Source organism: Rhinopithecus bieti, unplaced genomic scaffold, assembly GCF_001698545.2.
Source record: "Rhinopithecus bieti isolate Rb0 unplaced genomic scaffold, ASM169854v2 scaffold_8601, whole genome shotgun sequence".
Classification (NCBI taxonomy): domain Eukaryota; kingdom Metazoa; phylum Chordata; class Mammalia; order Primates; family Cercopithecidae; genus Rhinopithecus; species Rhinopithecus bieti.
Genome location: NW_016806193.1, coordinates 2,592,961 through 2,605,170, shown reverse-complemented (window position 1 = coordinate 2,605,170; position 12,210 = coordinate 2,592,961). Strand labels below are relative to the sequence as shown.

Sequence of the window (12,210 nt, the reverse complement as noted above, 5' to 3'; positions counted from 1 at the left end):
AAAGAAAAAAAAAAAAGAAAAAGGTGGTGTGTGCCTACGTTAATATCAAAGTAGATTTTGGAGCAAAGAATATTACCAGGTATAAAGAGAGTCATTTCCTAATGATACAGGGGCCAGTTTCTTAAGAGGATATAACAATCATAAAATTTGTACATCTTATAACAGAAATTCAAAATATAGGATGCAAAACTAACACTATTTTAAGANAAAAAAAAAAAAAAAAAAAAAAAAATAAGTAAACAAATAAACAATATAAATAATAGATAAGCAAACAGGGTCATTTTAGAGAGTGATAGGCTTAATGTAAACAAAGAAACTGGGTTCTGTGAATAAAGTGGATCAGAAAAGGGCCACTTCAGATCTGCTGGTAGCCTGCCTAGATCTCTGGTTGGCCTTTGAGGAGGGTCCTGAGTGACAGGCAGGAGCCACCCACACATAGATCTGCAGACATAGAGTTTCAGGCAGAGGGAGCAGCCAGAGAAGATGCCTGGATAATTGCAAGGAAGCAGTTCCGCAGTGGAGGGTGCCTACCTGGCTGGAGTGTGTGTACAGGAGGAGGACATAAATGAAAGAGATAGGAAGGGTCACATCCAGGAGGGCTTAGTGGGACACTGAACAAAGAGTTTGTCTTTAATTGAAATGGTGTTGGGAAGCCATAGGGACATGGAGCCAGGAGATGGTACAGTCTGATTTCTGCTGTATAAAGTTGTCTCTGGCCTCTGTGTGGATAATAAAGAGGATAAACAATAAAGCAGAGACCAGTTTCTGGACTCAAGTGGTTATCTAAGCAAGAGAAGGCAGTGGCAGTAGAGATGAACTCGGATGGATTGAGAATGTATTTGGAGACGGATGTGGTGGGAGAGAGAAAAAGAAGCCTCAGGCAAAGTCTTAGGTTTTAGGGGTTTGGTGTCCTATAAGGTTAAAAGCCCGGTTAGTATTCTGGGTTTCTGTCTTGGTCCTGAGCCTAATTTACATTGCTAAAAATAAGCAGTTGGAATAAGAAACAACCTAAAAGTCAGTAATGCAAAAGAAAAGGGCCTCAGCATGTGTTTTTTAACCTATAAACTTCTCAGCACCAATTACAGTGATAGGTTTCCCTTTGGGGCTGGTGACCTTAAAAGAAGGGCCCACATAGCATCCTGTTTTTCCAACCCAGAAAAGGAATCCTTATCAGTTTTTTCTTTCGGTGAGCTACTTTGAGCTATTGTTTCATAATTCCCCCCGTACATCCTGTGTAGTTAAAAATCACACTTTCAAATTTGTAGGAACTACATGGGGCTATCAGGCCACAATAGTTTCACCTGTCTTAGGGAGACCTCTGTGAATGAGCTGTTGATAAGAGGAGTGGATTACATGGTCAATCCTTAGGCATTTGCATAAAAAGCAATTCAAATTTGAAATATAGATAGTAGAAGCATCAGGTTGTCAGTATAGTAGTTAAGAAATCTTCTTTAGAGGTAGAAGCATTTTTAGATGAAGACCCAACTTCTAAATGCCACACTTGCAAATATTTTTAACTTACACAAAGTTAGAGAGCTTTCCTAGAACCATATGAGAAACTAGCTTAATTCTACCCTTAAAAAGTAGATCTTGGTAGGAATATTCCCTAGGATAGAAAGATTGACTTCATGATATGTACCTCTTGACAAATTTGTGGTTGTTTTAAGTTGACGATTCTTTTTCTTTCCCTTCTGGAGAGAAGATGCCATAATTCACTCTACTTCTGACTCATTCCATATCTTTTCTCTAAGCCCATTAAAAAAAGAAATCTTGTTATTAGGTAGTGTCAGGAAACATTTGCAAGCTAGAAAAGCTCCTGCCCACTTTGAAACTGAATTTCATAAAGTCTGGTGGCCAGCCAACCTGTTAGTTGTATAGCTTTAAAGACGTCCTTCATTGTCCCAAATCAGAGACTGATCTTGTTATATTTTTAGCATGTATAGCCTTGAATGACCAGTGATTTAGGTACTGAGATTTGGAGTAAAATATCAGGGATGTGTTAAGAAATTGATTGCGCATAGACTCCTCTGCTATCTGTAGAAAAGAACTGTCTTCCGAAATGCATGTCGCAGTTATGAGTTCTAGATACCTTGACCCATTGACCTAGTAGTTGTCAGTGGTAGGTCCGTGTACTTCATAAAGCTGTATTAAACATTTTCTGTAAATGCATTTGGTATGTATGAATGGCTGTAGGATTAATCTTGTCACAGCAGGCTCTAAACCAAAACAATTAAGGAACCTTTGAATGAGAGCATATAGTTTAATATTTAAAAGCACAGGCTTGGTTTTAGACCAAGTATCCCCAGCTAGTCAACTGACTGTGTGACATTGGCCATGTTACTTGACCATCAGTGTCTTGGTTTTCTCATCTGCAAAATGAGAAGATATTAGTACTTAGAGAACAAGCATGAAGAATATATTTATGTCAAAGATAGGCTCTCAATACTTTTAGTTGTTTTGCACTCAGTTTTCAACCCTTCAGGTATACTTCACATGTTTTTGAGAGTAGCAATAGTAGGATTCTCCATGTCATTTCAATGACACCTTCTCTGGAGTGACCATTTATTTCTCAGGAATTGCATGAAGACAACTCATCCATCTTACCTAGGTCTTTGAGGAGCCCAAGGTATTAATGACTTTAGGTCTCTCTTACCTGTGCCAGTTCAAGGCTTGTGACTTTGAGGTTAAAGGCTCTGTAAGCCATCAGCAATCACCAGCTTTGCAAGCCATTTATTTCTCCTGGGACATATTTATTAGACTATGTGTACTGTGTAATTGAAGCAGACTTCTCTGTAGCTGTAAAACCAATACAACTATGTTCTTAATCTTCTTCACAAAGTGCCAGCTGACACTACCTTGGGAGCTACTTATTTCAGACATCTGAAGTCCAACCATCTCTCTAAATTATGATGGTCAAAATACTTCATAATGACCATTATTAAGTCCCCAAAGGAAAGAATGTCTTCATCTTTTTGGAGACATTGAGTCTTATACTTATGTTGTTGGCAGCTGGTATCATATTTGTATTGAAATATTACGCTACGGGGTTATGATGGTATTTAGCCGGAAGAAGTAGGAAAAAAAAAATCAAACATGTCCAAACTAGGATCATTTTTTCATTCCTTTTTATGGATTCAATTTTGTGATATATAGTGTTTATAAAGTCCTTCAGTGAAAATGTACTCTAGTTTCAGCTTGGCCTTGAGTTTATGCTGGTACACCGATTTAGCTAAAACAAAACAACAACAAGAAAAGCTTATCATCATTATTCACTCAAGCATCAATCATTGCATGTGTTTCCCACCCACTGCCGCACCCCACGATTAAATGCTAGCCATTCTTCACTTCAGCTCCTCCCTCTGCCCCCTTCTTCATATTGGATTAGATTTCTTTTCTCTGTATTCCTAAAAGCAACAGTGCTCCCTTCTCTCGTAGCATATAACACTTACCACTGTGAATTATAAAACTGTTGCTTTGCTTTTTCTCTTTTAAAATAGACTATGCAGGTTGGGCGTGGTGGCTCAAGCCTGTAATCCCAGCACTTTGGGAGGCCGAGACGGGTGGATCACGAGGTCAGGAGATCGAGACCATCCTGGCTAACACAGTGAAACTCCGTCTCTACTAAAAAAACACAAAAAAACTAGCCGGGCGAGGTGGCTGGCCCCTGTAGTCCCAGCTACTCGGGAGGCTGAGCCAGGAGAATAGCGTGAACCCGGGAGGCGGAGCTTGCAGTGAGCTTAGATCCGGCCACTGCACTCCAGCCTGGGGGACAGAACGAGACTCCGTCTCAAAAAAAAAATTAAAATAGACTATGAGCTCCTCCAGGGCAGGGGCCGTGTCTAATTTACTTTCATCTCTTGGTGATGCTTTGCTAGGCACATGCAGAACTCAATAGATCTTGTATGAATAAATGATGTCATGACTGGTTCCTTCTCATACTTCAGGTCTTAGCTCAAATACGATCTCTTCAAGAAAGACTTGCATGATCACCCAACATAAAGTAGTTGCGTGTCCTTGGCACAGCCTGTTCCATTGTCCTGCTTCATTTTCGTCGCAGAAGTTATCACTCTCTGAAATTATTTGCTAAGTTGTTTATTCTGTCTCCCTACAGAGTGTGAGCGCTGTGAAAGCACGACCCTGGAGGTCTTGCTCATTGCTTTATTTCATGCCAGTTCCTAGGCTGTCAGCACAGTTTGGTTACATGAGTGAGTGAATTTTGCCTGTTTTCCTTCCTGCCCTCAGTGGAAACTGTGAAGGCTGAATATACCTTTTCCTGTTTTCTGGACTGTCCTTAGCATTTTATTGGTACAGAGAGAGCAGTTTAAATTTATTTCATGGCTTATATATTCTCTATTAAACAAAGAAAACAAAACACTGGTTGACAGGAAATGATGCAGATGGCTTTTTTTTAGAAGGGTTGCTGGCCATTGATGTTCATTGTTTCGAACCACTGGATTGCAGTCAAATAATCCTCAATTCTGATTGGCTGGGGAAGTCTCATATTATTCTCAATTTGTCTTTCCTGCACCCCATTGTGACTTTGCCTCGATGATCTCTTACTGTTTTGACTCATCATCATACTACTCCCAACAAATAAAAGCATGGCCTAGGAGGCACATTCCTTTTTTCAGGGAGCAGCACTTTTGCTGAAAATTACCTGTGTTCTTTAATACAGTTCCTCTCCTCATAATTTTTTCAGATGTGTCTTTTAGCTAAATCTTTCCAAGAAAGAAGGCGAAATAAGCAATGCAAGTTTTACCTTTCTGTTTGATCCTTCTTATTGTCCGCTCTACTTATATGCTGCTCTTACTGAAAATAAAAACTTAGCTAAAGTAAATCTCACCCTAGGAATTGCTTCTAATGGTATAGCCATATACTTGGACAAGGATGATTTAACTTAAGGACTATATATAGGCCCCAATAGAGTGGGTTTCTGAGGGTCATTAGTGAAGGTTTCAAAGACTCCCTGAAATTATATGCAAAATTATGTGCTTCTGTGCAGCTTTGCTTGAGAGGGGCTGTAACAGCTTTGTATCACATTTTTCAATCAAGGCCATGACCCAGTAATTTAGGAGCATAAATACTTGAGTAGGAATGGCAATGAGTCATTGAGCCAAAGGAGAGAGAGAACAAACTCCAGTTGTTTTTTAACCTAGCACTGTACTAAGGCCAGTGTGTGCCATTGTCCCAGCATGCTAAATATTGGCTGCAATACCGATCCTGTTGATGATTATTGCCACATTATATGTAAAATCCAGCAATCTCTGAAAATACTGAAAACAAGAATGTGAATTACCTGTTAGTCCTGATGTTTAGAAAAATATTTTAATACATTTCCTTTTGTCTTTGGGCATATGATGTGTGTGAATATGTATGTATATCCACTTTTTAACAATGAGTTTATATATTCGATGCACAGTTTTACCCTTATGTTCATGTCTTATATCATTACTGTTTCCCCAATCACTGAATATTCTTTTTTGTGGTCATTTTTAATGGTTTCATCATTTTTCATCTTATTGATATAACACATCTGTCTACTCAGTCCTCTGCTCTTGGAAATTCAGATTGTTTCCTTTTTTTTTTTTTTCTTTTTTGTGAGACAGAGTCTTGCTCTGTCTTGCTCAGGCTGAAGTGCAGTGGTGCAATCTCGGCTCACTGCAGCCTCCGCCTGCCGGGTTCAAGTGATTCTCATGTCTCAGCCTCCCGAGTAGCTGGGATTACAGGCCTGCGCCACCACACCCAGCTGATTTTTGTATTTTTAGTAGAGATGGTGTTTCACCATGTTGGCCAGGATGGTCTCAAACTCCTGACCTCAGGTGATCCACTCACTTCAGCCTCCCAAAGTGCTGGGATTACAGGCATGAGCCACTGCACCCAGCCTGTTTCCATTTTTTATGTTCTTAAAATAATGTTGTGTTGACCATCTGTTCTATAGGAATTTTTGCAAGACTGATTATTTCCTTAATACAAACTCCTAATGATGAGTTTACTGAGTTAAAATTCATTGTAAATTTAAACTCCTGCATTTAGAATTTTGCATTGATAGGTTTTTGAATAACAGAGAAGGCTTGTGGGGTCTGAGATTGTGCTCAGAAGTACTTTTATCTTCTTTGGTATCTAAGACCAGCTCCTGACCAAGACCTCACCATCATTTTCTTTCAGTGGCTTTCAGTGGTCGCTGATGACTCCGTCTATAGCTCCTACTCTCTCTCTCTCTCCATATATATATATATATTTCAGAACACACACATATATATGAAGAGAGAGACATCTATAACTGTGTTTTATACACACACACACACACACACACACACAGTTCCCTGCCCCTTGCACACTGTATCACCTAATCCAGCTGCAGGACAGTTTTTATTGCAACATTTGCCTTGCAAAAGTGTAAAGAATCCCATGTGTTCAGTGACATGTGGATTAGTGACACAGCATTTGTTGGAATGCTTAGGAGGAAAGCAAAATGTTTCTACTAAATGCTGAAGTCTGGAGACCCAAGTACAGAGGGGAATGAATATCACAATGAAAAAATGTAAATTGATGACATAAATAGTACATTTTTCTTATGCGTAGATCCATTTTGTATGTGACAGACATTTTAGGATTCACCCTTTCAAAGCCCCTTTGTGCAGTTTTTCTTGATTCATTCAGTAAGTGAGGTTGGTTGGCATTCCCCCTTCCTTTAAACCTGGAGGAAAATAGGTCCAGAGAGGTCCACTCTCTTTCCCAGCAGCTCAGGTTTTGTTTGTCTCAGTGCTGAAAAGGCAATGCTCGGCTTCTGCTTGATTTCCCTGACAGCCCAGCTGAGCTCTCCTACTTCTTCCATATTTCTGTTTAATCAGTAGGACAAGCACGGGTCCTAATCTATGAGGGTTCTTTAATAAAACTATATGTATGCATTCATTTTGGGGAAAAGTAAGCAACTCTTGGAGGATATAGAGGTCAGTGATGCACAAGATATTTTAAAATGCAACAAAATGTTCTGAAATGTGCTGCATTTATATTAAAAAGCAGTATAGAGGCTGGGCGTGGTGGCTCACGCGTGTAATCCCAGCACTTTGGGAGGCTGAGGTGGGCAGATCACTGAGGAGGCCAGGAGTTCAAGACCAGCCTCACCAACATGGTGAAACCCTGTTTCTACTAAAAGTAGAAAAATTAGCTGAGTGTGGTGGTGTGCACCTGTAATCCCAGCTACTCAGGAGGTGGAGGTTGCAGTGAGCCAAAATCATGCCATTGCACTCCAGCCTGGGTGACAGAACGAGACTGTCTCAAAAACGAAACAAAACAAAAAGCAGTATAGAGTTTGTTTATTGTGGTATCTGTGGATATGTATGTGTGTATTTATAAATAAATAAAGGTTTTCTTGATGTAGAGATACTAAAAATAGGTAATAAAGCCACGCATAATCCCATGAACCAAAGAAAATACTGTTTTCACGCATAACCTTCTAGCCTTTCTTTGCAAAATGGTATGTATTCTGTTATAGCTTTACTTTTTCCATATAAATTATTTGTATACAAGCATTCTAAAATTTCACCAACTATGACATTCTGCCATTTAATTATAGTTTATGGTCTTGATATTTAGAGGAAAACAGATTTGTCCTCCTTACATTAGTTGCTCAGGTCCCAGTCACCAGCAAAGAATTTACCATTTGTTTTTTCCAAAATGACACTATTTTAATAGGGAACTTTAGATATTCAAGTCCCAAGCTTTTCTTGCTCCTGCAGATCACACTTTGAACATACACTTCCCTGGAAGAGTTTTCTAGGATCCCTTAGAAGTAACATTTGCTGCCCTCTAAGGCCCTAAGAGTGGATGCTGCCATCCATAAACTCTTCTGCCTCTTCTGAAAGTTCTCCTTCCTTACCCTGAATGGACCAGACAAACCCATTAAGATGGGTGCCGTTTCTGCCCATATGCCTTATATGTAATATGTGATATGATTTATAGAACACAAACTTCCTGTTGCCACGAGGCATACAAAGTGTTTGCTTGTCTAAGGAAAACCACGGATATGCCATGAAGTATGGGATGATGTTGCTTCCTGCAGCCTGGCTGGTAGGGACATGTCTGCAGTTAACCAGTTACATACGCGCTATCTCCTTTGATAGGTCTTGGAGCATTCTGTCATGTCAAGCAGTGACCTTTTGAGTCATTTCTGTTAGATCTCCCAGCTGTTTTCAATCCATCAAATAGTTTGGGCTAAAATAAATTATAAATTGTAATAAGGTTTTTCCAGCATTCATATGTATTAGATTTTAAGATTTAATGACCATGTAGGCCTAAAACAAATCTTTGAGTTCTTCTTTTTAAAAAAGCAATCAAGTGGAGTCTCTTGATTTTGACTATTTAAAATATTAATTTGTGGTAGTAACCTGCTTTTGGGCTGCTGTGAAAGATGTGGCTTTTTAAAATGAAGGTTTTCAGCAACTAGCCAGCAAAGAGGAACAAATGCCTCTTTAAACAAAGATGTTCTTTTTTTTTTTTTTTTTTTTTTTTTTTTTTTGAGACAATGCTTCTCCCTCTGTCACCAGGCCTGGAGTGCGTAGGGTGCTAGATCTCGGCCTCAATACAGGCTCCACCTCCCCCGGTTCAAGCAATTTCCCTGGCTCAGCCTCCCGAGTAACTGGGAACTACAGGCACACCACCCACACCCAGCTAAATTTTTGTATTTTTAGTAGAGACGGGGTTGAGGTTTCACCATTGTTGGCCAGGATGGTCTCGATCTCTTGACCTCATGATCTGCCCGCCTCAGCCCTCCCAAAGCTGCTGGCGATTAACAGGCGTGAAGCCACCACGCCCAGCAAAAACAAATATTTTATTTTTGTTGTAATATACAGTATTGTTGTGGCAATTGAACTGGGATTTTCTGGAATATTCCACTGGACTACTTCCTCAGAGGCAAACCAAACGCTTATTGGCTTACCCCCATATCCTTCAGACTGGTTGACTTTGGTGCAGTTAACAATGAAAGCGGCCATTAATTAATTAATATTTATTTTGAATTGGTATTTTATTGCTCTCAGTGATATTGTGAAAATGCTTGGCTCTTAAAAAAAGAACTTTCTAAATAAGGCATAAAGTCTCCTTAAATGAGTCCCCTGATCCTTGCCCCTCCTTGCCATATTGAACATATCCCCATTATCCATTTGATGGTGGACGTTCTGGAGAGGCAAAGCCACGCCGTGTGTTTGAGTGTGTGGAACACCATGCTCTCCTGCTGTGCTGCCATTCTGCAGCCATGGGCCATTTTAACTGAACATTTATGTTTTAAGATTTTGTTGCTTACCTGTAGAGCAGCTCATTCCTTTTCACCTAGCTTTGTAGGGTTGGCTGCCTCACAGTTTTTCAGAATTCCAGTTGTTTCCAGTTTTCCTTTCTACCAACATAGTGCACTGCAACATCATTGCTGAATGCACCTTGAATGTGCCATCAGTAGAGATGTAAAATGCCGCTTTATTTTGTATGTGAAGCCCTCCTAAGACAAGGGATTTGAAGATCAGCCACAGCTTACCAAATAATTAGCAGAGTGTAGACTGAAACCATTTTCCCCTGACTTCTGCTTACCTAATGGGGGGATTCTTTCCAATTTTCTGTTTTTTTTTTTTGTTTGAAAGGGTCTCGCTCTGGTCGCCAGGCTGGAGCTGCAGTGGCCGGATCTCAGCTCAACTGCAAGGCCTCCGCCTCCCGGCGTTTACGCCATTCTCCTGCCTCAGCATCCCGAGTAGATGGGACTCCAAGTGGCCCGGGCACCTTGCCCGGGGCCGGGTTTTTGGTACTTTTTAAGTAGGCAGACGGGGTTTCACCGCTGTTCGCCAGGATTTGGTCTCGAATCTCCCTGAACCTTGTGATCGGCCCATCTCGCCTCCAAAGTGGTGGGATTACAGACTTGAAACCACCGCCGGCCCGGCCTTTTCCAAATTTTCTTGTCAGGTCATTAGGCATCCTGGGGGAGAGTCAAGTGCAGTAAGATAAACTATGAGTGAAACCTTGCTGATTCCAGTTAATAAGAGAGCTCTCTGAATTAAGAGAAAATTTGAATTTATATATATAATTTTGAAGTTTATACAGTAACCCACACTAATACAACCTAATAATATTTCTTAAGGGAATCATATGAATAAGTAAAGAAAAGGACCTGATCATTATTTTTTAAAAAAAGACATATCAAAATTATTCAACACAGTTATTTGTATCCATAGGTAAAATATTTTCTCCTATAACCTTTTTTATATTTTAATATGCTTAGCAGATGATTTTTCTCTAGTTAGTGCAAGATAACCATACCACTTCCTTTCTGAATGACGTAAATTAGCCAAGGAAGGTAAAAAGGTGTAGACATTTGAGTAACTCCTCTGTGCCAGGTAGGAGGCTCTTAAACATTTTCTCTTGTTTCATTATCTTAATAATCTTATGAAGTGAGTCTTAATATTTTCACTTCATAAATGGAGACACTGAGACAGAGAGGGCCCCAAAGCATTTTGTTAACGGATGCCTATCTGAGTTTGCCTGACTTGAAAGAGTAATACTCGACTGTATCAGAGTTTCCTTAAATACGGTCCTCGGATTCTCTGTATCAGAATCTCCTGGAATTTTTGCTAATACTGCAGATTTCTCGGCCACCAAGGGTGGGACCTGGGCTGCTGCATTTCTAACAAGCTACCAAGTGTGCTTTATGCCCTCTAAGGTCTGGGAGCCAGACTTCTATGGTGACCTCATTTTGGTGATGCGAGGAACCTTGCCAGAGAGTGCCCCCATGCCTCCCAGCACGAGTAATCCTCATCATGCCTCACTCCCAGTGGGCACTTTGCAGGCTCATCTGGACTGCTTCCTCCTTACTCACCCACTTGCCTTGCCTCACCTCATATTGCTTGTGCTGAACTTAGCATCGCTCATGGTTTGACAAGTCACTTCCAAAAGAGTTGACATCATCACACTCCCTAGGAATCACTTTCAAAAACAGGTTGAAATCTCCAGTGCAGCATCACCAGATCCCAAGCTTCTCTTGTGTGCTTTATACAGATAGAATCTGCATTTTGCATTGTAACTGCTGCCCAAAGGAAAAAAATCAAAAGAGGCAACAGCTGGCAGAAATGATTACTTTTGAAACACCAGTATACGCTTTATTTTCCTTTCTCGCCTGTCTTTTCGCACCCTTCCCTGCTAGTAGATTTCCCGTAAGTCTGCCCCTGATTGCTCCTGACTTCCCTAGAATTGGGGAGATCACTTGTCCCTTCCAGCTCCAGCCCTCCCACTAAGGGGACAGGGTTTTGGAAGAGCCAACTAGATTCAATGACCACCTTTGCCTTTCTTTCTCCATTACTATCTTTTTCTTTCAGCTTTGTGCAATTTTTCTTTTTCACTCCCAAATGACATGCTTTCCCTCTTGAGGGGCTAGTCCTGCTCCCGTCCTTTCCAACAAGCTGTGAGTAGGAGGTTGCTTGGATAACTGGCAGACATCGAGACAGACGTGTGCTGATGATCCAGAGGGGACCCTAGACCAACTTGGATTTGTGTTCATTTGTTAGCATTCTGTGTTGGCAAAAGAGCATCCGTCTTTGTTTTGGTATTGAGCTCATCCAAATAAAGCAGCATTTCCTCTTCTGAAAGGCAGAGGAACAAAAAAGAAAAGACCAAAAAAAAATTTTTAATTTTAACCATGTACTCCTTTGAAACTAAATATATACCCTTTCCTCTGTCCTGATTGGTCCGTTTCAATTGACAAGTGGATCGTGTGGAAAGGAAATATCCTGGACTTAATTGTAAGTTAAGTCTCTCTTAATCCAGAAGAGCATTTGAGATTCTGTCCAAGTGTTCAATTTCCCAGGCCGCTGAGGTCTGTGAATTTCTTTTCCCAGCCTCCAGGCTGCTGCAGTACAAGTCAGCATAGCTAATGCAGATAGATCTCCTGCCTCTCGCTCTCCTCCTCCCTCTGCTTTGATTCGGTATGAACAGCCTGGTAACTCCGATGCTGGGGAGAAATCTGACATAACTCTGCAGATGGCTAGGTTGCCATGGAACACCTGGGGATTGTTCTTTAAGGAAAAGGTAACATGTATATGCTAATGATTTCTTCCCCCCTCCCCTCCTTGTTGCATTTTTTCCAGGGCTGCCAGTTCCCAAGAAGAGCCCAAAGTCGGTAAGGACTTGTCAGTTACTTGGTGCTTGTTGGGGCTGGGGTGGATGGTCGGGGCTGGG

The 12,210-nt window shown here is 40.8% G+C and overlaps 1 protein-coding gene across 1 annotated transcript in view; it reads left to right on the top strand.

Annotated features, from left to right (window-relative positions):
* Positions 1–12,210, top strand: part of MAGI1 (membrane associated guanylate kinase, WW and PDZ domain containing 1) — a gene marked incomplete at its 5' end in the record, with an annotated part of 103,684 nt that overhangs the window by 42,017 nt on the left and 49,457 nt on the right. The window contains one exon of the mRNA XM_017875026.1: positions 12,120–12,151. Within this exon, the coding sequence (XP_017730515.1) occupies positions 12,120–12,151 (32 nt within the window). The remainder of the gene's footprint in view (positions 1–12,119; positions 12,152–12,210) is intronic.